Here is a 26,461-nt window from a genome sequence, read left to right as displayed (position 1 = left end):
ATATGTACAAGTTATACATACACCTGCAAACATACATGTACATACATACATATATGTATATATACATATTTGCATCCGTACATGCATACACACACATATTTCCACATACACGCTTACATCTATATACATACACATACATGCCATCTAACTAGCAGGTGCATTGAGAGGTGCAGTGTGATCAGTGATATTGCACATTGAGTGTGTGGCGGGGGGGGGGGGTGCTGTTGGAACTATACTAAACAATGTTATAATAAATACAGTTTAAAGAGGTAAGGGTGTTGGTTGCATTGAAGTATAAACAGAAATACGATTTATAAATAAGGTGTAATGTCCATGAGTGTTGGCAGTGCAGTTATCCTCCAATCAGGGTGGAGGTAGGGCATGTTTGACAGCCTGTGGGTAAAAACTTCTGTTGAGTCTGTTTGTCTTCGACCTGATGGACCTGTAGCGTTTACCAGAGGGAAGGGGGGGAAAAGTCAGTGTCTAGGGTGCGAGGGGTCTTTGATGATGATGCTGGCTTCCTGCTGAAGTCTGCCAGTATAGATGTCTCTGAGGGGGGTTAGTGAAGTGCCGATTGCCTGCTCTGCTGCCCTCACCACCCGCTGCAGTTTCCTCTTGTCCTCCGCGGTGCAGCAGTTGAACCAGAGTGTGCAGCAGTAAGTCAGAAGGCTCTCGATGGTGGAGCAGTAGAAATTTACTACCAGTCTCTGGGGTAATTGGGCCTGACGTAGTTTCCTGAGGAAGTACAGCCTTTGTTGTGCTTTCCCTACCTGGTGGGAGATGTTTGTGGACCAGGTAAGGTCGGCCGAGATGTGGACTCCGAGGAACTTAAAGCTTTCTACCCTTTCTACCTCCTCCCCATCAATGTAGAGGGTAGAGTGCTCAGATCGCTTTGTTCTTCTGAAGTCGATCACCATCTCCTTGGTCTTGGCTGTGTTCAGATGCAGGTTGTTGTCGTCACACCATTGCTTCAGATGCTGAACCTCCTCTCTGTAGGCTGAATCATCGTTGTTGTCGATCAGTCCTATGACAGTGGTGTCATCAGCAAATTGGTGTTACTGGTGTGGATTGGTGAACAGTCATGGGTGAAAAGTGAGTATAAGAGGGGACTGAGGACACACCCCTGTGGGACACCCACATTCAGAATGAGGGTGGAGGAGGTGTGCTCTCCCATTCTTACGTTCTGGGGTCTGTTGCTCAGGAAGTCCAGTATCCAGCTGCACAGTGAGCTGCTGAGTCCTAAGTTGCTTAGTTTATTAACCAGTTTGTGGGGTTGAACTGTATTGAAGGCAGAGCTGAAGTCCACAAACAGCATTCTCACATAGGTGTTACTACAGTCCAGGTGTGTGAGGGCTGTGTGAAGAGCTGTTATTATGGCATCCTCTGTCGACCTGTTTGCCCTGTATGCAAACTGGTGTGGATCGAGGTCTGCAGGGATGGCAGCTTTAATGTGTGACATGATGAGCTGTTCGAAACATTTGGCAATTATGGGTGTTAAAGCAACTGGACGGTAGTCATTCAAGCAGCTCACTGTGTTCTTCTTGGGCACTGGAACGATGGTGGCTGACTTAAGGCAGGATGGTACTACAGACTGTAGCAGTGAGAGGTTGAAGATGGTGGTGAAAACCTCTGCTAGTTGGTCTGCACATGCTTTAAGCACTCTACCGACTACACCGTCAGGACCAGCTGCTTTCCTCGCATTGACTCTGCGCAGTGTGGCTCTGACCTGGTGAGAGATGAGATGATGAGATGAGATAGCCTTTATTTGTCAGTTGCAAGTCTTTTGCCCACAACCGAGATGACAGACCTTGCCGACCGTACATACCATACAAACATCACATTGGGGAGACAGGTCAGGCCAGGTAGCGAGGAAAAAAACATCGAAATATGTAACACAAAAGGATAATACAGGAATGCACAGATATCAACACACCGTAACACAATAAACACAGACAAGCAACATGGGAAAGAGTTCCAGTGTGTACATCTGATCTGGGACCGCTGCAATCTTCGACTGTGCCTCCAACTGACCTGATGTCCACATCAGAGGGGAGGTAAGCGTTGGAGGTGACGTTGGGTAGGGAGGGTGATGCGTCAGTGAGTGCTTATCAGTATCAGTATATGTATGTGTGTGCGTGTCCATAGTTCAGCTGAGACAGTGTCCTTCGCCCTGCCAGGCTAAGTAAACAGTCTTCCAGCCAACCCAGGTGGCCTTGTATGCAATGGGAAGGAACAGACTCAACACAGTTGTTATCAGGGTGTTGTTGTTCAGCTCCAGCCTTGAGCCCACAGCTGGCGCCGAAGGGGTAGCTGCATTATGATGGTGATTTTTCTTTTTGCAAACAGCTCATGAGAATTTCAAGCTGTTTTTAACACTCCGACACTGGTCTCTCAATCTCCCGTTGGATAGCTGCGAGTTTCTCCATGATGTTATTAGCCGTCGATTCCGTGATCTTGTCACTCTTTTGCTCACAGAGCAGATTCTGAGACCTCACGACCGCAGCCAACTGATCCGTGATGTATTCCAGCTTCCGCCCATAGGTGTTGTTCTGAGCGGATTCTTCCCTGATGTATCCCAATATCCACTCAGAGATGTTATTCTGAGTATTCAGTGCAGCCGCTAGCGCCTCCAAGCTCTTAACCATGCTGCCTTCCGTGAGCCCTTTCTGAGAAGTCGCACCTCGTCCCATCGATTGAATCCCAGCGGGCAGCCTTGTGGGGGTTTGAACAGCCGGTTCCGCTTTCTTAATTCTCCGATAAGCCAGGGCCAGGCCAGCTCCGATCAGCAAGAACCCTGTTATCATGGTTCCGAATAGGTAGATATCTTCAGGGTCCTCGATCGACAGTCCCGCCAGGCACACGATCCTCCATTTCTGCCACCCGTCCATCGTGTATCCGGCAGGGAAAGTCCCTCCAGGGCACTCGGGCTCTCCCGAGCTGAGGCTTCTCGTTGAGAAAAGGGTGTCAATAGCATTCAGAGACCAGTTGATCAAATCCATAATTCTCTTTTAGGTTTTAGACACAGACTGTGAGAGAGTGTTCCAGGGAAAAGTAATACAAAAAAAACACGAGACTAGACAAGGACATAAAAACTAAGCAGGGAAGATAAGGGAGAGGAGAAAAAGTGCGTCCGCCTCCTCCGAGAGCCAAAGCAAGAAAAAAAAAATCCCTCTCTGTAACGGCAGGATGGGTGATGGTCCCTCTGTTTTCTTGGTCAAAGCGGGCGAAGAAATGGTTTAGGGTGTCAGGTAAGGTGATGTCTGGGGAGTTGGTTTGTGTGCAACTGTCTTTGTAGCCAGTGAGTGTCTTGATCCCCTGCCACATGTTTCGGGAGTTCTTTGTGTTAAAGTGTTCCTCGATGCGCTGTTTGTATTTGCGCTTGGCTTCTTTTATGCCTTTAACCAGAGATTGGCGTGCCTCTTTGTAGACTTGTTGGTCTCCTGATTTAAAGGCGCTGTCACATGCTCTTAGTAGGGCTTTCACCTTACTGTTGAGCCATGGCTGGTTCGACCCACAACAGCAATCTCATCATCAAGTTTGCTGATGACACCATGGTAGTCGGACTCATCTCAGAGGGAGACGAGGCAGACTACAGAGAGGAAGTCCTGAAGCTGGCAGCATGGTGTTCAGAAAACAACCTGGCACTGAACACTAAGAAAACCAAAGAGCTCATTGTTGACTTCAGGAGACACAGCACTGACTTAGCCCCCTTTACATCAACGGGAGTGTGGAGAGGGTCCACACCTTCCGGTTCCTTGGTGTCCTCATCTCTGCTGACATCTCCTGGACAGACAACATCTCAGCGGTCGTCAAGAAGGCCCAACAGCGGCTGCACTTCCTGAGAGTCCTCAGGAAGTACAAGCTGAACTCCAACCTGCTGCTGACCTTCTACCGCTCGTCCATTGAGAGCCTGCTAACCTACTGCATCACAGTATGGTACGGCAGCTGCACCAAGGCGGATAGAGTGAGGCTTCAGAGTGTGGTCAAGACAGCACAAAAGATCATCGGCTGCCCTCTCCCCTCCCTGTTGGACATTTATTCCTCCCGCTGCCTCAGCAGAGCAGCGAACATCATCAAGGACAGCTCCCACCCTGGCTTCAACATGTTCAGCCTGCTTCCCTCAGGGAAGCGCTACAGGTGCATCTGCACAAAAACCCACAGACTCAAAAACAGTTTCTTCCCCAAAGGCCATAACCACCCTGAACTCACACATACACCGATAACACAGCCCCCCCCCCCCCAATTTTTTTTCTTCCCACTTCCTCTATGGACCACCGGTGTGCAATACCAATTCTATGTGCAATAACCCAACTGTATATACACAACACTATTTATTACATACATATTACTTTTTTTAAAACCGGCTTGTATATTTGTACATTTTATATATATATATATATCTTTTTCCCTCTGTTAATACTGTCCATATGTATATAGCGCTGCAGAACTGTACCCCCCCAGCATGTTTGCACTGAGTAGGAGATGCTCTGTATCTCATTGTACAACTGTATAGTGACAATAAAGGCATTCTATTCTATTCTATTCTATTCTATTCTATTCTATGGCTTCTGGTTCGGGAACACTTTAACAGTCTTTGTTGTTGTTACGCTCTCAGTACAGAAGCTGATGTATGAGAGTACGGCAGATATGTGGCCCTCCAAGTCTGATCCTTCTGCAAATACACTCCAATTCGTGTTATCAAAACAGTCTTGTAGGGCCGTGGTGGCTTCCGTGGTCCACACTCTTACTGATTTTTCAGATGGTTTTTGTCTTTGAATTAGAGGTTTATAAGCAGGGATCAGGGACAGAGAGAGATGATCAGAGAGTCCGAGATGAGGCACAGGGGTGGCCTTGTAAGCATCTGGGATGTTGGTGTAGACCTGGTCTAGTGTGTTGTTTTCCCTCGTCGGAAAGCTCACGTTTTTAAAGAATCCAGGCAGGACAGATTTCAGGTTTGCATAGTTAAAATCTCCTGCCACGATCACAGCGCAGTCCGGGTGCGTTGTTAGCTGTTTATTAATGGAGCGCTGGAGTAGCTCCATGGCTGATATATGTTCAAATTAATTCAATTTTATTTATACAGCAACAACAACAGTCACCTCAACGTGCTTTATATTGTAAGGTAGACCCTACAATAATACATACAGAGAAAAACCCAGCAATCATATGACCCCCTATGAGCAAGCACGTTGGCGACAGTGGGAAGGAAAAACCCCTTTTAAAAGGAAGAAACCTCCGGCAGAACCAGGCTCAGGGAGGGGTGAGGCCATCTGCTGCGACCGGTTGGAGTGAGATATATTACTTTATACATTACTTTAAGAACTGAAGGTCAGTCAGTCCGGAAAACTGCTAAAACTTTGAATATGTCCCCAAGCCCAGTCGCAAAAACCATCAAACGAAACTGGATCAAATGAGGACCGCCCCAAGAAAGGAAGAGGAAGAGTCACCTCTGCTGCTGAGGATACATTCATGCGAGTCACCAGCCTCAGAAGTCTCACAAGTTCAGTAAAAAGGACTAGATGTTACAGTCCCATCCATCCATCCATTCGCTTCCGCTTATCCTTTCCAGGGTCGCGGGGGGCGCTGGAGCCTATCCCAGCTGTCATAGGGCGAGAGGCCGGGTACACCCTGGACAGGTCGCCAGTCTGTCGCAGGGCCAACACACAGGGACAGACAACCATTCACACCTAGTGACAATTTGGATTATCCAATTAACCTATCCCCTCAAACTACATGTCTTTGGACGGTGGGAGGAAGCCGGAGTACCCGGAGGGAACCCACGCAAACACGGGGAGAACATGCAAACTCCACACAGAAAGACCCCGGCCTGATGGTGGAATTGAACTCAAGACCTTCTTGCTGTGCGGCAACAGTGCTAACCACCGTGCCACCGTGCTGCCTGCATGTTACAGTCCCTGATAATGCATTGCTTTAGATGGAGAGACTCTTGAGGGATGGCTGTTATGAGAAAAGGCAGCCCAGAAACTTTACCAGCAGCACACATCGTTATGCCTCAACTTTCAGTCTTTTACCCAAGCTAATCTGCCATTTTCCTTCCTTGGTTAGGTTTAGGGATTAGAGATCTGATCTAGATTATCATTTTAAATTTGGGACACATCGTCAGTAGTGGACCTTGGATTCATCGGGTGTTTCGACCATTATCACTAGACACCCTCATCCAAGGAGGCCCTGCCAGGGTTGATCAGGCCCTGGAGTGTGTCACTGGTTTATGTTAAATTGTTATTAAGTGTGCCTATGCCAAGAGGCACACTTATTACTATTCCTCGGATTTATTATTCTTATTATTATTATTAAGTGTCCCTATGCCAAGAGGCACACTTATTACTATTTGTCGGATTTATTATTATTATTCCTCCGTTTCCGCCTGAAATTTTGCAGTGTAACTCGCCCCGCAGTTTTGAGACAAGCTTCATATATGTTACCTCATTTTGTGCGGCTGGATCTGGAATGGTGTGCTATGACTTTTGGTGTTTATGACTTTTATACTTTTTTAAATATTAATATTTTAGTGAAAATTTTCCCGTGCTTATCTGCCGGACAGTTTTGACACAAGGGTTACATATGTTAGATCATTTTGTGCGGCTGGAGCTGGACTAGTATGGTATGACTTTTGGTGTTTATGACTTTTATAGTTTTTGAAATATTTTGATTTTAGTGCAAATTTGAGCCAATTTCTAGGCTCCTGGGAAAGATTCTACTTTTGGCCCCATAGAAACAGACTTCATTTGTGGTGTGTTGGCTCTCTCTAGTGGTATACCCGGAGTAGTACAGCCAAAAAGATGTATGCTTTGGGGGAAAACTCCATATCCCACAATTCATAGCACGCCTCTACAGAGTAAACAATGGCGGCCACCACTTCGTTTTATATGTCTTTTATTAGTGTTTCTAGGTCACAAAATAAACTTTTAAGATATTTTCAGGCGAGAATGTAGGTGTGTAAACTTCAAATATCTGCTCGTTTTATCAAGACATCCCATATTAGCAACAGTGCTCTGACAACGTTGGTCCAGCCTGACAGCTAGCCGGCTACCTAGCTAGCTGCCGCACTTGGCTGAAAATGGACAGCGAGGGGACTCTCTCTCTCGTTTCACCTCCCCGGTCTCTCGCAAATGCTCGCACAGACTCGGCGTTACAGCTGGATGTGGAAAAAATAACTGAGTTGTTTGGTGGTGCTATAACGCAGAGCTACAACAGAGGGCAGCTATCCACCGGTGTATGACAGAAAGAATATGCGGAGCTCAATCGTGGATCAGGGAAACCGAAGGCAGGAGCGTGAGGTGAACTGAATTTCAGGTAAGAAGTTATAAACTGCACTCTATTTGGCTCAGATATAAACCGAGTTTAGGTGTAGGTTATTTTTGTTGTGCTGACTTTTTACAATCGTACTGCGTGCTAGCTAGCACCATGGGAGTTTGTATACAGCTGTGTGCGCGCTAAGTTACTGACGTTGGACTTTATTTTATTCATAAGGGTTAGTTCGTAGAATTGCCATACAAACGGAATCGTCCCACATTCAGAGAAAATATTATGATTTGTTCTGTGGTTATGAAGCCTCCCCTGTCATTCTCTCGCCTGTTGAAACTTCAGTCATGAAACTGATCAATGATCGGCTTTTCTCTCTTGTTTGTTTATCGCGCTAAACAACAGCAGCACGTTTAAGCTTGATCAGCTGTTGTTAGAATTCATTTGATTTTAATTTCTAGTATCAGCTGATGTTTGCTGGAGCCACAGCTGAAAAAAGGGCTGGTCCAAACCAGGAGATGTCCTTACTGAATCATCAGAGCTGAACAGGTGATGGAGAAACAGATTTACCCTTTAGGTGACATGAATGAGTTGAAGGGAAGTTATGAACTGTTTCTGAGAGACAAATAAACACCAAGCTCCTTTTTTGTGTAGCTGACAGCTGGTAATTGTGCAGGGGCGGATCTAGCAAAGCTTTTGCCAGGGGGCCAGGTAGGGCATTAACAGAGAAAGGTGGACACAAAGATATACTTTTCTTTTTTACTCTCATATAAAATATTTAGCTTTTATTAAATAGTTATCTGAATATTACAACCAAAGTTTGTATAATAATACACAAGATTGGCTGTAGACCATTGTTCATCATTCAGAACACTGTGTAAAAATAACAAAAAACAAAAAGTGAATGCAAAAGTGCATAAATATTTATTTTACGTGTTTGATGTGTGTGGCGGGGCGTGGTCTGCAGTGCCACTGCAGGGGAGGTGGACCCACCTGAGCGGCATCTGCAATCACGCCTCTCAGGCGTAGTCTGTGGTCTCTTGGCTGTTTTTTGGGTGTGTGTCGGGCTGTGAGTTGGAAAGCTACAGCCGGCTGTGTGGGTAAACCAACCATGTGTGAAAAGTGGTCCATAACGTAATGCTTCAAAGCGTGTTCATGCAAACATTGTCGGGTCTGCCGTGGTACAATGGGACTTCTGCAAATCGGCGCTGTACGAAGTAACTTCATCTTTACCCCAAACTGTAAGCTGTCATCTGTGAGGCGCGAGCGGTGTTTGTTTTTACCATAGTTCATGGTGGAGAATGGCTGCTCTGCTGAGTTTTGCTCTTTGTAGCCGTATGAATGGCAAACTACACTGATTAGCAGCGGCATAGGCACACTTAAAATTTCTTCTGAAATTTTCGCTTTCTAGTTTCTCTTCTTCTTTCTTCTGTTTAGTTTCCTACAGTTTATTTTCTATCTATTCACTGCAACTGAGAAGTACTTACCTCTTTAACATTTATGGAGCCTCACTTCTTCAAAGGGATAGAAAAGGTGATAGAGAGAAGTAAGACAAAAGGGACAAGATAGGAGAGCCGTAAGGGGAGCGCCCGAACTGGCTTCCCACACCTCTCCTGCCTCCCAGAAAAGGAAGAGCAGAGGGGAGAAGAGCAGAATATTTTCTTTTCTCTCGCGGTTACCTGACTGCCTTAGCTGCCCAAGTGATGTCAGCCCTTTTTAGCCATAGCCAGTGACTGGTCCTCTCAGCAGTGTTAGCTAGTTCTCTTATAGCCTGCCGTTGCGCCTGTCCTCTGATCCCGATCTCTCTAAGCAGTTTTGCTGTTGTACTGGCAACAAAGCCCCTGCACCCCACTTCCACCGGGCACAGCTTGATCTTCCAGCCTCTGTCCTCTGCCTCAGCTGCCAACTTGGCATACCGCAGCTTCTTACGCTCAAATGCTTCCTCATTTGCTTCCTCCCATTGTACCATCAGCTCAATGATGTACAGAAGTTTTCGGGAGTTAGACCAGAGGACGAGGTCTGGTCGCAGAGTAGTTGTTACGATCTCTGTGGGAAAAATTAGCCTCTGATCCAAGTCCACTTGCATCTGAGAGTTTCCTCTTTTCCACACTCTCCCAATTCATCCAGCGACCCTGCTCAGCCAGTGCCACGGCTCTGGCATGTCTGGCTGTTTCCTCCTGTCGACGCACCTCCTCCACCACCATTTTTCGACGTTCAGTTACGGATGCCTGTTGCCACCGAGGTGTTACTGCGCCAAGACCAAATCCTCCTCTACTCTGTTGGACGTGACCCACAACGTCACGATGCTGAAGAGCGGATTTCGCCTGTAACACAGATGTGGTTGGGGTCCACTTCCTCCCCGTTGATAGGGTGGGAGCAGTGCCTCTCACTATGGGGTCCCGGGAGTCCGTGAGTGACATCTCAAGCCTCACTTTTGCACATTTAAAAGTAACAAAAAGGCCCTTAACAAAGTTGTATGGGTTGCTGTAGAAAAGGGTCCTTGTCCGTTCTTTCTTCTTACGTTTTCGTCTGAGGTGTTCTGCTCTTCACAGCTTAGTAAGTTGTTGCTTTATTTCCTCGTGCAGGGCAGTGAGTCCCTCCCTTTCTGTCTTATAGGCCTTCCTCCACTGTTTCCTCAGTTGTCTTCTCTCTTTCACTATTATATCAATTTCCCGCTGTCTCCTGGACTTTAACTGGTTTAAATGGCCTTTCTGCTGTCTCTGAGTCTTGTTCTTTACCCCAAATCGCTCGGCCCCATAGCTGTAGATGATGGTTCCCAGGTTCTCCAGCTTCCTTTCAACTGGACCCTTTTGTTGATCTAGTATAAGAGCCAGTTCCGAGTCAATGGTTTTCCACTCTCTTTTCTCACTGGATCTGGGCCACAGAATCTGATCTTTCCTACCTTCCATCTTCCTTTCCCTTGCTGGTAGTGGTTGGCTAGACTCAGTGTTGGAAGATTCTGTTGGCTGTTTCTGGATGAGCTCTGTACTGGAACGTAGTGTTGATTGTGGCTGGCTTACATCTATACACAAGTGTGTTGCTAGCTGTTGGTGGCTAAACTCCAAGCTAGGGGCTAATATTAACAGCAGCTCAGATTAGAGCCCAGATAAATGCCACACAGAGTTCCAGTAGCAGACACATCTCTACATGTTCAGAGGAGACTGTGTGAATCAGGCCTTTATGGTCAAATAGCTGCTAAGAAAACCACGACTAAGGAAAAGCAACAAGCAGAAGAGATTTGTTTGGGCCAAGAAACACAAGGAGTGGACATTAGACCAGTGGAAATCTGTGCTTTGGGCTGATTAGTCAAAATTTGTCTACAGGAAATCATACTATCCAGGGAGGACACGAACAAAGAACAAAGGGAGACTCAGACACAATATTGGAGGGTTGCTAGGGAAGTGGGGACAGCTGGGAACACATCAGGGACAAATCAGGAGTAACAAGACAGGGGAAGCAAAACTGAATACGCCACGCACAGGACAAGTAAATAAAACAGGAAGTAGCACTGAGACCAAGACTAAGAAACACAAGCTTGACACAGGGACAGAAGACAAATCATGGAGACAAGACCAAGGGACGAGAATGGGAACTCGAAGAGAAACTAACTGCTAACCAACTAAAGGCACAGATGACAGGAATAATCCAAAACCCATAGCCAGAAAGACGGATTTTGAACAGAACCAAGAATAATCAAATAAAAACAAGACAACCACCAAAAATGCCAAAGCTCACAATCCTCGTACAATAACCCAGGAAAGGAAGGAAAAGAACAGCTTGTCCATTTAACTACGCTTCTAGTACTAACAGGCATTTGTGTGTCATTTATCTTCTTGTGTTAATGAGATCTGTTATCTTCTCCATGGATGCTCTATGTTGTACCAAAAGAAAGTATTTGTTTCTCCTCGTCTTCAGTTGAGATGACACAGAATGTCAGTTTCTACTTATGTGTGCATTTACAAATATATGTGTGTGTGTGAGGACACAACTGGCATCTTAAGGAGGAAATGAGAGTCAGCTGGCAGGAAGTGCTACTGTGAGAAAACAAATATTTAAAAGGACATGTATGTAACTGTCACAAACTAAAAAGAAAAAGCTTGCATGCTATAGCTCCCATATATAGCTTAAATGCCCCTTCCAGCTGAAACAGTTCAGAAGTGAATCGACTGAACTGTTTTTGTGCTGTTTAAAAATATGTTAGAAGGAATAAAACTCAAAGTAAAATTCCAGATAACTAAGCAGCCAAACATCATAACATTGCTCAAACGAACCTGTTTTAAGGAACCTTAAGTTCAAATACACAAAAAAATACATTTGTTGGATTCCTTAGCCATCTCATATTAGAACATTCTTACTACCTTTAAAATGACTGTACTGTAGCATGGAGGTAATGTGACTGTGGTGGATGATTGCTTTCTATGATCAGTTTGATATTTCTTTCATGTATTTTGAAGCTGTGACGATGAGCAGAGATGTAGAGTAGCAGAAGGTATGTGTACACTGAGTGAGAGAAACAGAGAGGTGATCTCTAAGTTTTTTTTGCTGCTGTCCTGAACCCTGTTAAAATGGAAAAAATCAAGATTCAGCAGTTAACTTACTTTTTCCTCACCCTTTCTTCTCTGAACAACCTGTTGCTCTCACTAACGCCACCAAGCATTCATTTCTCATTTGTCTTCCTTTCTTTCACATCTATAATTTCTCCATGCTGTGAATAAACGAACCTGCACGTAGCTCTATCTCTGTTACATTTGAAATGCCAGCTTATTACACATTTGTGATGTTGGCTCTCTCTGCGCTATTGTATCACTTCCAGTTCCTGTTAAATGCACAGTGGTATTTTGTGTAGCCAATTCAATTAAAACCTTCAGATAATGACTTATCACATAGTTTCCTCTTCACGTGCCTTATCCAAAGCACACGCCACTGAATCAGCTGATAATTATATTTCTAGTATTCATTCATTTTGTCTTTAGATATTTGCTAGCTTAGCTCCTAGCCAAGTCACTAGCAGCATGGCTTCTTTACTTGTCCCTCCCACATTTTCCTGCTCAGCATGTCAGATATATAGCTACTCTTCAGCATCCTTTACAAATATTTGTGAGAAATGTAGCCTATTTGCAGCTCTGGACCTGGAAACCTGGAAAATCCTTAATATAGTGTACGCTGTTAAGTGCCAGGAAGATTGCCAGGATTTATACATCAGGGAAACCAAACAACCTCTAGCGAAGCGGATGGCACAACACAGAAGAGCAACCTCATCAGGCCAGGACTCTGCAGTCTATTTACACCTACAGGCCAGTGGACACTCTTTCAACGATGAGGATGTACACATCCTGGACAGGGAGGAACGCTGGTTTGAGGGCGGAGTCAAGGAGGCCATTTACGTGAAAAGGGAAAGACCATCTCTGAATCGAGGAGGGGGCCTAAGGGTACATCTGTCACCATCTTACAATGCTGTAACTCTCTGTGAATGATACTCATGGACATTGATCAGTAGTCTTTGATCAATGATCAATGGTCTTCCTTACAGATGGCCTTATAATAGGATCAGTGCCTTTATCGTTACAAAACCTCTGAAGAGATCAGATAGTACCATTAAAAACAAAGGACTGATGCTGAACTGACTTTTCTGCAGGTCTTTTGGACCTCAAACAGCTTCTCAAGACTTGATCATTTTGTTAAGACTTGACAAAGTGAGTTAGGGTCCAGGGATCACTGTGTAGCAAGATTATCAGATGAAAAATCTTTGGGAATGTGTGAAGGTGAAGGCTAGAACAAACTGACCATTTAAGAAACCTGGATCTTGTTATTCCTTTTAGACTGAATGTTGTATTACTCTCTGTAGTATTACACTCCATCATTGAATTATGTATTATTGCAGCAGAGGAAAACTGGAGACAATGGTTAAAGGTCCACAAAATACAGAGTTAGAATTAACACATGTTGTGTAAAAAAACTTTATGTATCTTTACATAGTTTGTCTGCATAGCTGCAATTTTCAACTCTTCCATTGCCCACAAATATTACCTGTTGGGCTGATTAAGACCCAGTTTGCCCCTTATAGCACCAGGAATGCTCAGATGTATCCTCACTGTGTGAAAGGTTAGGATTTACTAATACTGATACAGCTGAATCCATAACTGCGCACATGCCTGGAAGATGGTCCTTAAACTCATAGGACTACCATCAATGCCAGTCTGAAAACCCATGCCAACCCAACCAATTCCATTTGTGAGTGACTGGGAGAAAATCCAGAGAACAAGCCTCTATACTTAAGCTCTGGGCCACTGGGTACAGAATACCACTTGAAGTTGGAGGTGGAAATACACTGTCCTGCCACTTGATTACATACTAACCAGGAGCCACCCATGAGCCAGTAGCCTTGGTAAAAGCCTTGAAATGAACAAAGCAAGTAAATGTCAAAACAGGGCGCTGGTTGAGCTCAGTTGGATAAGCAGGCGGGCAAATGCTGCATGGCTGAGAGCAGCCAGCCCGGGTTCGAGTCCGACCCGTGGCCCGTTGCCACGTCTCCCCCATCTGCTTTCTTGTCAGTCTTCACTCCATCTGTCTAATGAAGAAGGGAGAAAACATTTTTAAAAATGTCAAAACAATAATGAAGAAAATTTTTGAGTTTGTGTGAAAAAGAGAAAGGGGTCAAAATCCTGTTATCAGGTGATATAGAGAAAATATCTTTTAATTTACTGCAGTTTGGGGGACATTTTGAAGTTTAACAATTTCATTTATTATGAAAATTATATTCTGCATTGAAGAAAAGTTGATTTTTGTTTGTATGCAGCATCAGTCCATAATTCCTCCAAAAAAAAACAAAAATCAGGAGCCAAAATTAATTATCTAGAAAGAGTTCTGTATTGTTTCATGCAAGCTGATGCAATGCATAATTTAGTTTATTAAGCTCATACATGATCATTTCTTGAAGTGTCATGTAATTTTATTTATTCATTTGATATTTAGTTTATGCTCAAAGAGTTACTGACACGAAGCTCTTCCCTTAATTTAATCTCAATATTGCAGGACAGTTATTTTTTTAGAATCAGTCGTACCACACAGTTTTTCTTATCATAGAACAGAACAGTTGGTTATTAGGATGAATGTAACTCCTATTTCTCTGTGTAATAGTTAACAAATTAAAATTAAACACATTTACTTGTTTATCACTTTTGCAGTTATGATAAAAAATAAAGGACACTTTATTTAAATTCTAACATTTTATATCTCAGGACATGTCAAAAAATAATGTGGTCTGTAGTAGGTCTTAACATTAGGTCAATACAAACTCAGATAAACTATAAAATGTGACATATTGCACTGTTATTATTTATTTACTAAAGAAACTAAGCCAAAATGCAGAAGCAGTGTATAAAAAACCAAGCACACTATTACTACTTCCATGAAGATGTTAAGTAGCAGCCAGAAACTGCTAATCAAATGGTCTTGATTAAATGATCATTAGCAAGTGTGCCCACCCCTATAAAGGCAGACATTTTTGGTAGTTTGCTCGGTGGGGCATTCCTTTGTGTTTTAATGCAACACCAAGGTAGAAAGACATCAATGTTAGAGGCTCATCAGTTCCGGGTTTCTTTCAATGTTTTTCTTTTGATTAGAAAAAACTGAAGAGGTATGGCTTGTTTGGTAGCATTGTCAGTCAAAAGCCTCGTATCCCTAAAACATTTAGCTTTGCAAAATGGCATCTGAGCAAGCCACAAGACTTCTGGGACAATGTCATTTGGACATACAAGTCTAATGTGGACATGTTTGGCCAAATTGGCTTGTTTGGTGAAAGGAAAAAACACAGTATTTCAGCACAAACATATCATACCAGTCCTCAATCCTGAGGTAAGAATTTCGACTTAATTGCAGCCCCAACAACAGAGTAAGGAAGACATAATTAACATGGTAAGAAAACAGAAGCTGGGCCATGATTAGGAAGGGAGAGATTGGGGTAAAATGAATGGCTACTTTGAACATGAACCATTTCTTCAAAGTGTGGCTTTGAAGTTTTTAATAGTCACATTCAACATCCATCCAGTCTCGTCTGCTTATCCTTGTCAGGGTCAGGCTGGAGCCTATCCGAGCTGTCATAGGGCGAGAGGCAGCGTACACCCTGAACAGGTCGCCAGCCTGTCGCAGAGCTAACACAGACAACGATTCATACTCACATTCACACCTATGGACAGTTTAGCATTACCAGCTAACCTTACCCCAACTGCTAATCTTTGGACTGTGGGGGGAAGCTGGAGTACCTGGAGATAACCCACGCGAACACGGGGAGAACATGCAAACTCCAAACAGAAAAACCTGGGGGTGGAATCAAACTCAGGACCTTCTCACTAAATAGCAACAGTGCTAATCACACCACCCACATGCAACATAACATAACATAAACTGGGAGTGTCAATAGCACAGGAAAGTTTTCAGTGGGAGAAACGTTTCGTCACTCATCCAGATGACTTCTTCAGTCTCAGCAGACTGCAGGTTTCCAACCTTATATACAGCACATTTGCACAGTAACTGAAACTAGCACTGTTGAAGGAATAAACTCTTCTTGAAACATTTTACTGCTCCAAAGGTATCAGTGATTATTTATTACATGTATTTTTGCTCATAGTCCCTTTCTCCTGTCTGCTTGTCTCTGTTTCAGATTCCAGACAAATGCAGTCATCACCATCTTGGTCTTACGATCAATCGTATCCTTATCTTGGCCAGATAACTACACCCACTGTTCCCACGGCTAATTCTCTATCACCTGGTCGCTCTTCTCTCAGTGACCTGTCCTCTCGACTAACAGGTAACAAACCTATGCCTGGTGACACACGTAGGGAACACTGTGATTAAGTTGTAACAATCGACTTTTGTCTTCTTTCAGGCTCTGAGCTCACTGCCTTTGGTGACCCAAGGATGACCTTAGAACGGCCTTTCAGTTCCCTGCCCTCCTTGCCTGACTCACGTTTTTCTGATCCCCGGGTGCACTATCCTCCCACTGCAGCTGCCTTTACCTACACCCCATCCCACAATCCAGTCTCCAATGGTGCACTCGGTATCACAATGGCAACAGCCATGGCCACCACCCCTGCAGGGAGGTACCACACCTACCTGCCTCCACCCTATCCTGCAAATGCTCCCCAAGCTCAGAATGGGCCCTTCCAGTCCACCTCCTCACCATATCTCTATTACTCCACTGCCGCTGGCTCCTACCAGTTCTCCATGATGACAAGCGGAGCAGGCAGCAGTGATTCACGCTCACCACCAAGGATCTTGCCACCATGCACCAATGCCTCCACAGGCTCTTCCCTCCTGCACCCCTCTTTACCCAGTCAGAACGAAGGAGTGGGTGCAGAGGTGGAGTCCAGTCACAGTAGTTCACCAACAAACATGGCTCCTGCTGAAGCTGTCTGGAGACCTTACTAAACGAGCAATGGCAGAAGCGAAGGGTGCACCCACCCACTTTGTCATGTGATGCGCACACTGGCAAGGGTGGAACAAATAAAATGAAACGGTAACATCCGGTGGGTCTGCCTACTAATTAGCAAGCAATATTGAGTTTCAAGTTGAGCTGCATGTTAAGACCAGTTTATGTTAGGACTGGCTAATGTGGGTACCGAACATCATACAACTAGGAGCCAGACGAGTACAGCCAGTATGAAATACTGTCACATCAGGGGCTATCAAGATAGGATTAATCTCTGTAGAGGACAAAACAACAAACTGCAGACACTGTGCTCGAGCAGGACTGAACTGATCTCAGCCAAGCATCCTTTGTTCAGTACCAGGACTTATTCCTAATAATGTGGTTGATGATGTGAATACAATATTTGCTCCTGACAAATGTTGTGATGAACTGTTTGTGTTTACTGTAGCAAATTCTGTCTTTTTATACATCAGCACTCTTTCTCCCTTTTTTCTTTCTCAACTAAAGTTCAAGAAATATCATTTTAGACATGAAATAGTTCAAAGTTTTCCACTGGCATTCTCTTAGCTTTTTAATTCCATTATTTCCATTTCCAAAGTTCACTGTATTCCATTAGCAGTGTTCATCCAAGATAGTCTTCTCTGTTCTCCAAATCCACCACCATTTAACTTTGAACCAACAAACTATCGCACCATAGATTGCACCATTGTAAAAGCAGTGAATTTGTTCTCATGACACCTTTTTAGCTAGTATTTCATTTTTGTTCCTGCCTGTGTGCATATGTGTGTTTGGGTGAGAGTTCATGTATTTGTGTGTCTGTGTGTCATATTTTCCAGTGATCCACTACTGATTTGTACCATATATAGCAATGACTGTATATGACACCCTAAGATTGTTTTCATCACCCCTTCCTCTTTCTCACTGTCTCTCTCAAATAGACATACAGACTCAGAGAGACACACATACACACTTACATCATAGTTTGCTATAGTGTTGTGTATATTTCAATTAGACTGATGTAAATATAAAGAAAATACAACTGTTTCCTGGTCCTTTAATATGTTTTCATTGTTACTTGTCTCTTCATGAATAATCTGCCCTAAGACAAAACACACACACACAACACACACCCGATCTTTTGCTGTTTCTGAACCTTTTCCTGAAGTGCAACACCAACACACTTAAAAGTCAAGTGAGATACATGACACCTGCTTGTTTGTTTCCCCCCGATTAACACCCCCCACACAACTGACCAGATAAGTATCCCAGAAATGTAATACTGTACTCTGATCCAGGTGCTCCATTTTTTTATGAGCTCTGTATGACTGATGACAGATTAACAAGGAGCTGGATTCTCATAAAGTCTCAGTGATCATCATGACAGGGAAACAGGAGCTACAGTGGGAAAAAAAACCTGAGACTATTTGTTTTGCTGTTTATATTTATGATTTTCCTTCAATAGTCTGAACAAACTCATTAAAAATTTGAGCTTGTATTTTGAAATTTTCATTTGTAAAATTTTTCACACAAATTTGAAATTACAGTTACAGTTTAAATCTCCAAACCTGTATTCAAATTTTATTCATTTTTATTTATCATTTTAATATTTACAAACAGCTCTGTGAGCTCTCAAATCAGTGAATACAAGTGCTCAACTGCACACTCTCAAGTCACATATTAACATATTCTACACTTTGACTTTTGCAACACTTGTTGCACTTGTAGCTGAAAGGGGGAAGCGGTGGTTGGGGTTGTGGGGGGTGGAAGTCAGCCAATCAGAAAGCAAAAGACTGAGAGGTCTCATTCGCAGCTGCCCTCACCTTTACTTCTACTTTCCATTCACAGTTTAAAGAAAGATTTTCCACAACTTAAAGCACATTTAATAGAAAAACTTTATTTGCAAAAGACAGGATATAAAAAGACCAAGAAAGAAACCTGTCACTGGAAGTCAAACCATCTTCCACCATCACTGGACCTGTTGAAGTGAAATTTATAGATTTACTTTTTTCCTTGTATTGACTGCATAACATACGTGATATTGTCTGAGTGGTCCTGTCTGATCTTCACTGTACTAACCATGGTTCTTGCTGCTCCTCTGAATCTCCAGTGTCACCCACCATGCTCATGACCCAACCTAAACGCCACTGACACGTTCATCATGCGTCATGACCAAGCACCTAGCTACTTACTCCCTGCATTTCACCTGTTCAGCCTGCGCTCTCCTGCTGCCCTTCATTCATCTCCAGAGGCCAGTTTTAATATATAAATGAATGTAAATCTATCCCTTTGCTTTATTTGGGTCCATGTGTTGTCAAATACAATGATAATTTAAGTGCATTAGTGTTTTAGAGATTCTAACTAACCCTCCATCTAAAATTAAACATCTGAGTTCAGAGGGAACAGCCACAGATACTAACTACAAACACAGGAGACTCCTGAATCTAAATAACTACAGATCCTCTTAAACATTTATTTATATCACAATTTTCAGAAATACCTTAAATGTGTTCCAATATTCCTTAAGAGCGTATATCAAATCTTCAGGCTCTGACATCCATCTGAAGCACTGTGCTGGTTTCTGCATTAATGCCTTGTGACTGAACAAAAAAAGAATCACTCTTAGACACACATTTGTCTACTTTTAATACAATATAATGAATAACACATTGAACAAAAACAGTAAACCCTTAGGGTTAATCAAACTTTACATTAGAAGTTGACTTTTTTTAAGTAACTAGTTAACATCTGTTGCTCTTAAAGCCTGTTGAGTTCAGGGATTTAATCAAATCAAATCAAATCACTTTTATTGTCACGTCACATGTGCAGGTACACTGGTACAGTACATGCGTGTGAAATTCTTGTGTGCGAGCTTCTCAAGCAACAGAGTTGTGCAAAAATACAACAACGTAAAACAAGCAAAAATATAAGAATGGCTAAATCTGAAAGTAATAAATATATGTACAATATAAGAGTATATGCATTACTGGATGTGTATACTAAATATGTTTTTCTACGTGTGTGTGTGTGTGTGTGTGTGTGTGTGTGTGTGTGTGTATACATATTTTACAAATGAAATAGAGTAAACAATAAAATAAGATATATAAAATATACAGAGGTTGGTAGTCGGACATGTGCAAAACAGTGGCATTAATGTACAGTATGGAGTGCATAATGTTGAAGTTCCAGTAGTGAGGGTGAGGTGTCTATGACGTGTTCAGCAGTCTGATGGCCTGGTGGAAAAAGCTGTCTCTCAGTCTGCTGGTTCGGGACCGGATGCTGCAGAACCTCCTTCCTGATGGAAGTAGTCTGAACAGTTTGTGGCTGGGGTGACTGGAGTCCTTGATGATCCTCCCGGCTTTCCTCAGGCACCGCTTCCTGTAGATGTCTTGGAGGGAGGGAAGCTCACCTCCAATTATCCGTTCAGCACACCGCACTACTCTCTGGAGAGCTTTGCGGTTGTAAGCGGTGCTGTTGCCGTACCAGGTGGTGATGCATCCAGTGAGGATGCTCTCAATGGCACAGCGATAGAAGGTCCTGAGGATGCGGGGGCTCATGCCAAATCTTTTCAGTCTCCTGAGAAAGAAGAGGTGCTGCTGCGCCTTCTTCACTGTTTTGTTTGTGTGTACTGACCATGTGAGATCCTCAGCCAGATGTACACCAAGGAAGCGGAAGCTGCTCACTCTCTCCACAGCGGCGCCATTGATGGTGATGGGGGTGTGTACTTCCCTGCACCTCCGGAAGTCCACTATCAACTCCTTTGTCTTTGCGATGTTGAGGGTGAGATGGTTGTCTTGACACCAGTGGGTCAGGGCGCTGACCTCCTCCCTGTAGGCCGTCTCATCACCGTTGGTGATAAGACCCACTACTGTAGTGTCATCCGCAAACTTCACAATGATGTTGGAGTTTCTAGTGGCCGTGCAGTCGTAGGTGTAGAGTGAGTACAGGAGAGGGCTCAGTACACACCCCTGTGGAGCACCAGTGTTCAGTGTGATGGGGGATGAGGTGATGCTCCCCAGTCTGACCACTTGGCGTCTGTCAGACAGGAAGTTAAGGATCCAGCTGTAGAGGGAGCTGCTCAGTCCTAGATCCTGCATTTTCCTGTCCAGCTTCGAGGGAACGATGGTATTGAATGCTGAGCTGTAATCTACAAACAGCATTCTCAGATACGTGTCTCTCTTCTCCAGGTGTGACAGGGCAGCATGGAGTGTCAGGGCTATGGCGTCATCAGTGGACCTGTTGTGGCGGTATGCGAACTGTAGGGGGTCCAGTGAGTCGGGTAGTGAAGAGCAAACGAAGTCCCTGACCAGCTTCTCGAAGCATTTGCTGACGATGGGGGTCAGGGCTACAGGTCGCCAGTCGTTCAATGAGGAGATGGTGGAGGATTTGGGTACAGGGACGATGGTGGCCATTTTGAAGCAGGCTGGGACTACAGACAGAGAGAGGGAAAGGTTGAAGATGTGTGTAAACACTCCAGCCAGCTGAGCCGCGCATGACTTGAGGACGCAGCCGGGAATCCCGTCCGGACCAGTAGCTTTGCGTGCGTTCACCTTCCTGAAGCACTTCCGCACATCCTCCTCAGACACAGTGTGCGCGCTGACGTCATCCGCGGTGCGCACACTGTCCGGTCTCATGGTGTTCGCTGTGTCGAATCTAGCGTAGAATACGTTTAGATCCTCACACAGTATTTATTATACAAGTGTGAGTATGAACTTGGTATAGTTTCCTTTTGGCATGATAACCATGGGTGAATCAAAATGAAAGTACTGAGGAAAACTCTGGTCTGTGTACTCTGGTGATGCCTGAGTGAAAGTGTGATAGTCCTGTGGTTTATAGTGAAGACTCAGGGGTGAACTAACAGCCCTGTTTTACTGCCAACAGTGGGACAAACTAACACTGCTGGAATGGCATCTTATTTTCATGTACTGGACATTTAAAATATGTTGTATTAAAAGTCTCTTTAGATATAAAATATGCTGTGAAAGAGGATCCTCTGCACTCCCATGGAAATCTTACATATTCATACTCTTTTAAGCTTTAACAAATATTTTTAAATAGATCTTTTTTTATATATTAATATATTTAGTATGTGATCTCCTCTTTGGAGACCTTTACTTTTACTTACTTAGACTTAGGTCCTCTTGCACCGTTCAACGCATTGGGCGGCAAGCGTCCACCAACATATTCGATCGGCTGTGGCTGCTTCGGCCTCATCCCATGCAATGTCTATGGTGCGTAAGTCATCGATGAAGGTCCTCCGCCATGTTGTACGGGGGTGGCCTGGTTTGCATCTTCCATGGGGTGGGTTCCATGTGATGGCAATCTTGGGCAGTCGATGTGGGGATTGACGTAGAACATGACCTCCAAAGCGCACACTCAGTCACAATGTCCTGCAGGGGACGTGTGGCAGTTCGATGGTGTACTTCTTCGTTGGTGACATGGTCCCGGTAGGAGACCCCCAGGATACGTCGTAGCCATTGCTGCTGGGCCACATGGAGTCTTTTTGTGATTCTGGCTGATGTTTTCCACGTCTCACAAGTGTAGACTGCGGTAGGTATAACGATGGAGTTGACCAGGCGAATCTTTGTCGCCAGAACGATCTTTGGGGTCAACCAGATCGGCTGGAGCCGCTGAAAGACCGCACCTGCTTTTACAATTCGACACACAACATCATGCTCAGCATCTCCATCACTTGCCAGGATGCTGTCCAATTGATTCACCTCCTCCAGTGGTTGCAGTCCTACCGTAATGGAGTCCTGTGTCGTCACGTAACCTATCCTCATGACCTTGGTCTTGTTTCCACTGATCCATAAGCTTGCTTTGGGTGCCTCTTGCGCCAAGCATGATGTCATAGTAGTCATGTTTTTCCGGACGTCAGCCACCAAAGCAATGTCGTCTGCAAAGTCGAGGTCCTTCAGGTGTGTTGGTGGATGCCAAGGTATCCCAAAGCCATCTTGGTCCATGGCACTCCGCATAACAAAGTCAATGGCAAGAAGGATGAGGAAGGGAGAGAGGATACACCCTTGCCTCACACCGGTCTCAATGGTGAAGAAATTCGTGAAGCCACCCTCTGTGCGGACGCAGCAACTGGAGTGAAGGTAGAGAATTTGGAGTTTGGAGACCAGAACTCTGTATTTCTGCACAAAATCCTCAGTATGGAAGTCCTTCACAATCAAAAAGACGTTTCACCAGTAAAATATTGTTGACTTGTTTCTGTATGTGATATTGACAGTTCCATATAAAATATTTGCGAGGACAGTAGTTAGTCAGTAGTAGGAAGGACCAACCTGTTTATGAAAGGTCAGGGCACATTCATAAAACATTAACACCACCTACTTTTTTAAATAGGAAGTTTAGGATAAAAATCCACGTATTATCTTTCAGAAACATTTTGATCCAATAATTTTGATAATCTGATTAAATGAAGGGAAAAAATGTTGTGGAGCTTATTTCTTCGCTTAACACCACTTTGACATAAAGAGGAAGTCTTTAGCCAGCTAGGAGCTACATTTCATTTGAACATATAAAATCACCAGGTCTATGTTATCATCCATCAAGCTTTTGTCCTCCACTGGGATCAAAACTCCCAAATATTTAACAATATTTTTAACTAGGATATTTCTGTATTAGCAATGTTTTTTAAAGCAAGAATTTCAAAATTATTTAAATTAAGGTTTAAGCCTGATTTGTGTCACTGTGTTTGGGAGAGTGGAAAAGCACTATCCATATCAGTCCATTTACCATTAATACAAGCACTTTTTTCTTATATTTACATGCTTTTTATCTAACAGTCACACACATTTGTACTCAAATGGATGCTTCAGAGAGCAGCTTGGGGTTATTTATGCAAACAGGGATCAAACCACTAAGGTGACCCACTCTACCTCCTGAGCTACAGTCACCCCAGTGACAGTGACTTGTGTACATTTAAAGATAATGCAACTAAATTTATCGTGGATTATTGAAAGGTTTAGATTTTGGCTTATCGCTAAGAAGAGATGGGACGGCCATGATGAAATTCCCCTCTTAATCTGAGTGATGGCAGTTTCACCGATGATAAGGTCTTTATTGCTTTGATTAAAAAAAAGTTATCAAATTTTAAAAAATTTAGGGTTAAAGATAAAATTGTGGAGAACTGTAGAGAATAAAGAATAAAATCAGGTGACTGCCAACAAGCCATTATTTGTAGTTAACTAGCTCCAAAAACAGGTGAATATTATTGAGATATGAATGCCACTCATGAATCCACAGTGGGATTCCTGAATTCTTTTATTTGGATCAGTGTTTCAACGCTTTGCTAATATGAAAATCGTCATTTTATAATCATTGTTGAGTGTAATTGGTCTCCAGTTATCAAAACATAAAGGATCTTTGTTGGTTTGGGGAATTAAAGGGAGATGTCCTTGCTTTAATGACGGGGACAGTTCTTCTTTTACAGATCGCTTCATTAAAGAGAGCAGCTATACATTTAATTGGTAAATTGACAGCAGAAATATCATTATTTTTTCTATTTTTGAGCTCTTTTTATGTGCTTATGCAATGGCTATCTTTCTCATTTAAAACCTTAGAAATTCCCAGTATTTTCCACATTCATCACTTGTTGAGGCCAAATTCCAGGACTTTCCTATAAGATCCTTTAAATCTGATATGAGCTGTTCGCTCTTCAGAAGTGAGCTAGTCTGAGCCTAACCCCTTCTATTGTGCCACTTACTGATATTTGGTGTCTGTGTCACAATTTTGTGGTCTTTCAAAATAGCAGGAAAAATTTCTGCCTCCTTTATATTCAGTTCAAGCTCTGCTTAAATCAACCAAAACGTGATTATAGACAGAGTACTAGAATCTTTGGATGTAAGCTGTTTCCACAGCGCTGCTCTGACCACTCTCTTTCTCACCAAAATGAAGCTTCTTCTCTTTCAGGAAGGAACTGTTGTTTGCTCTCTTTCAGATGTTTCTCACAGAGCAGAGGATGATGATTGCACATGGCTCGTCTGCCCAGCGTGTGCGTCACATCAATCATTGCCTTCTGTCTGAGCTCGGTAGCAGCTTTCTGACAGAATCAGGATACTTTTTGTCTCACGTCCTGTTGTCTTGTTCATTCTCATCGTACAGATGCAGACGCCATCATTTTTTGTAGCACTGTGCTTCAGATAATCTGTTACTGATATCACTTTGCTGTTTTTGAATATTTTCTCAAGAGCTTGTTTTTCTCTTTTGTTAATGCCATTAATTTCTTCATAAACAAACTAGTCATGTTTAAGCTTTTCTATCATATTGGGACCATGTTTTCTAGCTTGTTTGCCTTGTTTACCTCGATTGTGAGAACACTGATTATATTAGTCTGCAGCTCGTGAAGGGACAGGGCATTGGTGTTCCTCTTTTTGACCCCTGGCCTATTTTGAAATTCTAACGAGGAAGAAGGAAACGGGTTAAACTGGACGACAACAGTAAAATCTAAGAAAATAAGATGTATTTAATTTTATATGCCATGGGACAGATTTACTAAGTGAGGCAAATTATTGTGATGTCACAACTGCAGTGTGGAGCAATTTATAAACAATTGGTGCAGTAAAAGCACTTCAGTAAGAGCAGTGCAAAATACTAGCTCAAAAATCCAGTGTAAGCTCATGACTGGACCTGGAACTGGGGCTTGCTGAGCCTTGGCCCCTTTGGGACATGGTCATGGAGGGAGTGGTTCCCTCTTCCTAGCGCTTTCCGCTGGATGATGCTGCCCCAACCTGGGATGCAGGGAGGGGCAGCATCCAAGGGAGGGATCAACAGCACGTGGCTGGATGTTCTGGTGTGGTTGTTGAGCCGCTCCCTTGCTGGTATGGGATGGCTTGGACCTCTTCCTTGTTAGGGGGCTCTGGCTCAGGTGCTGGCCAATTCTTGGACGCCTGGAGCCCTGGGACCCTGTTCTCGGCTCGTGCCACTATCCTTTTATTATATTTTCCCTTATTTCTTCCCTCCTTCTCCCTTTTATTTCTCCTCTTGACTGTCCTGCCTTAGACGTTGTCATACTATACCACACATAATGTAATAACTGAAACAACACAAAAAGAAACGAATAAATAAACTGATAAAAGATACACGTGAACAAGAGGAGCCTATAGCGAATTTATACAGCTGATCTTGAAAAGGAGAACTATACTCACTCGAGAGGATGATACAACCATGTTGTTCTCTCTATCTGCAGCTGAGCACTGGCTGGCTTTTCCCCACAGAAGAGTGTCCAGCATGTAACAACAGATTATTTAAACCATATACTAACCTTTACACGCTACTGTATAGTGTCTGCAATGATAAATCACGTTTTCAAGTTTGTTTGTTTTTAAAAAAAAAAAAATCTACTTCATCTGAAAACAAAATGCAGGTATACAATGGAAGCCCAAATGTCCCAGTTTAACACTGGAACTTGAAAGCAGCTTACATTTGTAGATCTATGCGAAGCTGGCGACGTTAAATTTGTCCCCTCTATACCTCTAAGTCCCGCCGGTACTCGTCACTGTCATGATATATAGCCGCTGCAGTATTCTCCTGGATGATAGGCGTCGCCACTAAGACAATATCGCCACATAAGCGCTGACATAGGAAGAGAAGAAGTCAAAGCCGGAAGTCAAGACTTTGACTAGTGTTTTTCTGAAAAGTTCTTTCCACAAACCCTCAAGTTTCCAAACTGTTCCAACATCTCCTTCTGTATATGTCTCTGATTATTATTAAATTGTTAATTTAAATTATACAATTCAAATGCAGTAAAACCCGATACGACGTCACATC

General features: G+C 43.5%; 1 protein-coding gene across 1 annotated transcript in view; it reads left to right on the top strand.

The window, feature by feature from the left end:
* Positions 1-17,732, top strand: part of runx1 (RUNX family transcription factor 1) — a 35,729-nt gene extending 17,997 nt beyond the window's left edge. The window contains exons 7-8 of the mRNA XM_031748453.2: positions 15,923-16,069; positions 16,148-17,732. Of these exons, the coding sequence (XP_031604313.1) occupies positions 15,923-16,069; positions 16,148-16,689 (689 nt within the window). The 3' untranslated portion in view covers positions 16,690-17,732. The remainder of the gene's footprint in view (positions 1-15,922; positions 16,070-16,147) is intronic.
* The last annotated feature ends 8,729 nt before the right edge of the window (positions 17,733-26,461 follow it).

The sequence above is a fragment of the Oreochromis aureus genome, linkage group 23 (genome assembly GCF_013358895.1).
Source record: "Oreochromis aureus strain Israel breed Guangdong linkage group 23, ZZ_aureus, whole genome shotgun sequence".
NCBI lineage: Eukaryota > Metazoa > Chordata > Actinopteri > Cichliformes > Cichlidae > Oreochromis > Oreochromis aureus.
This window is presented reverse-complemented; position numbering and strand designations above follow the sequence as displayed.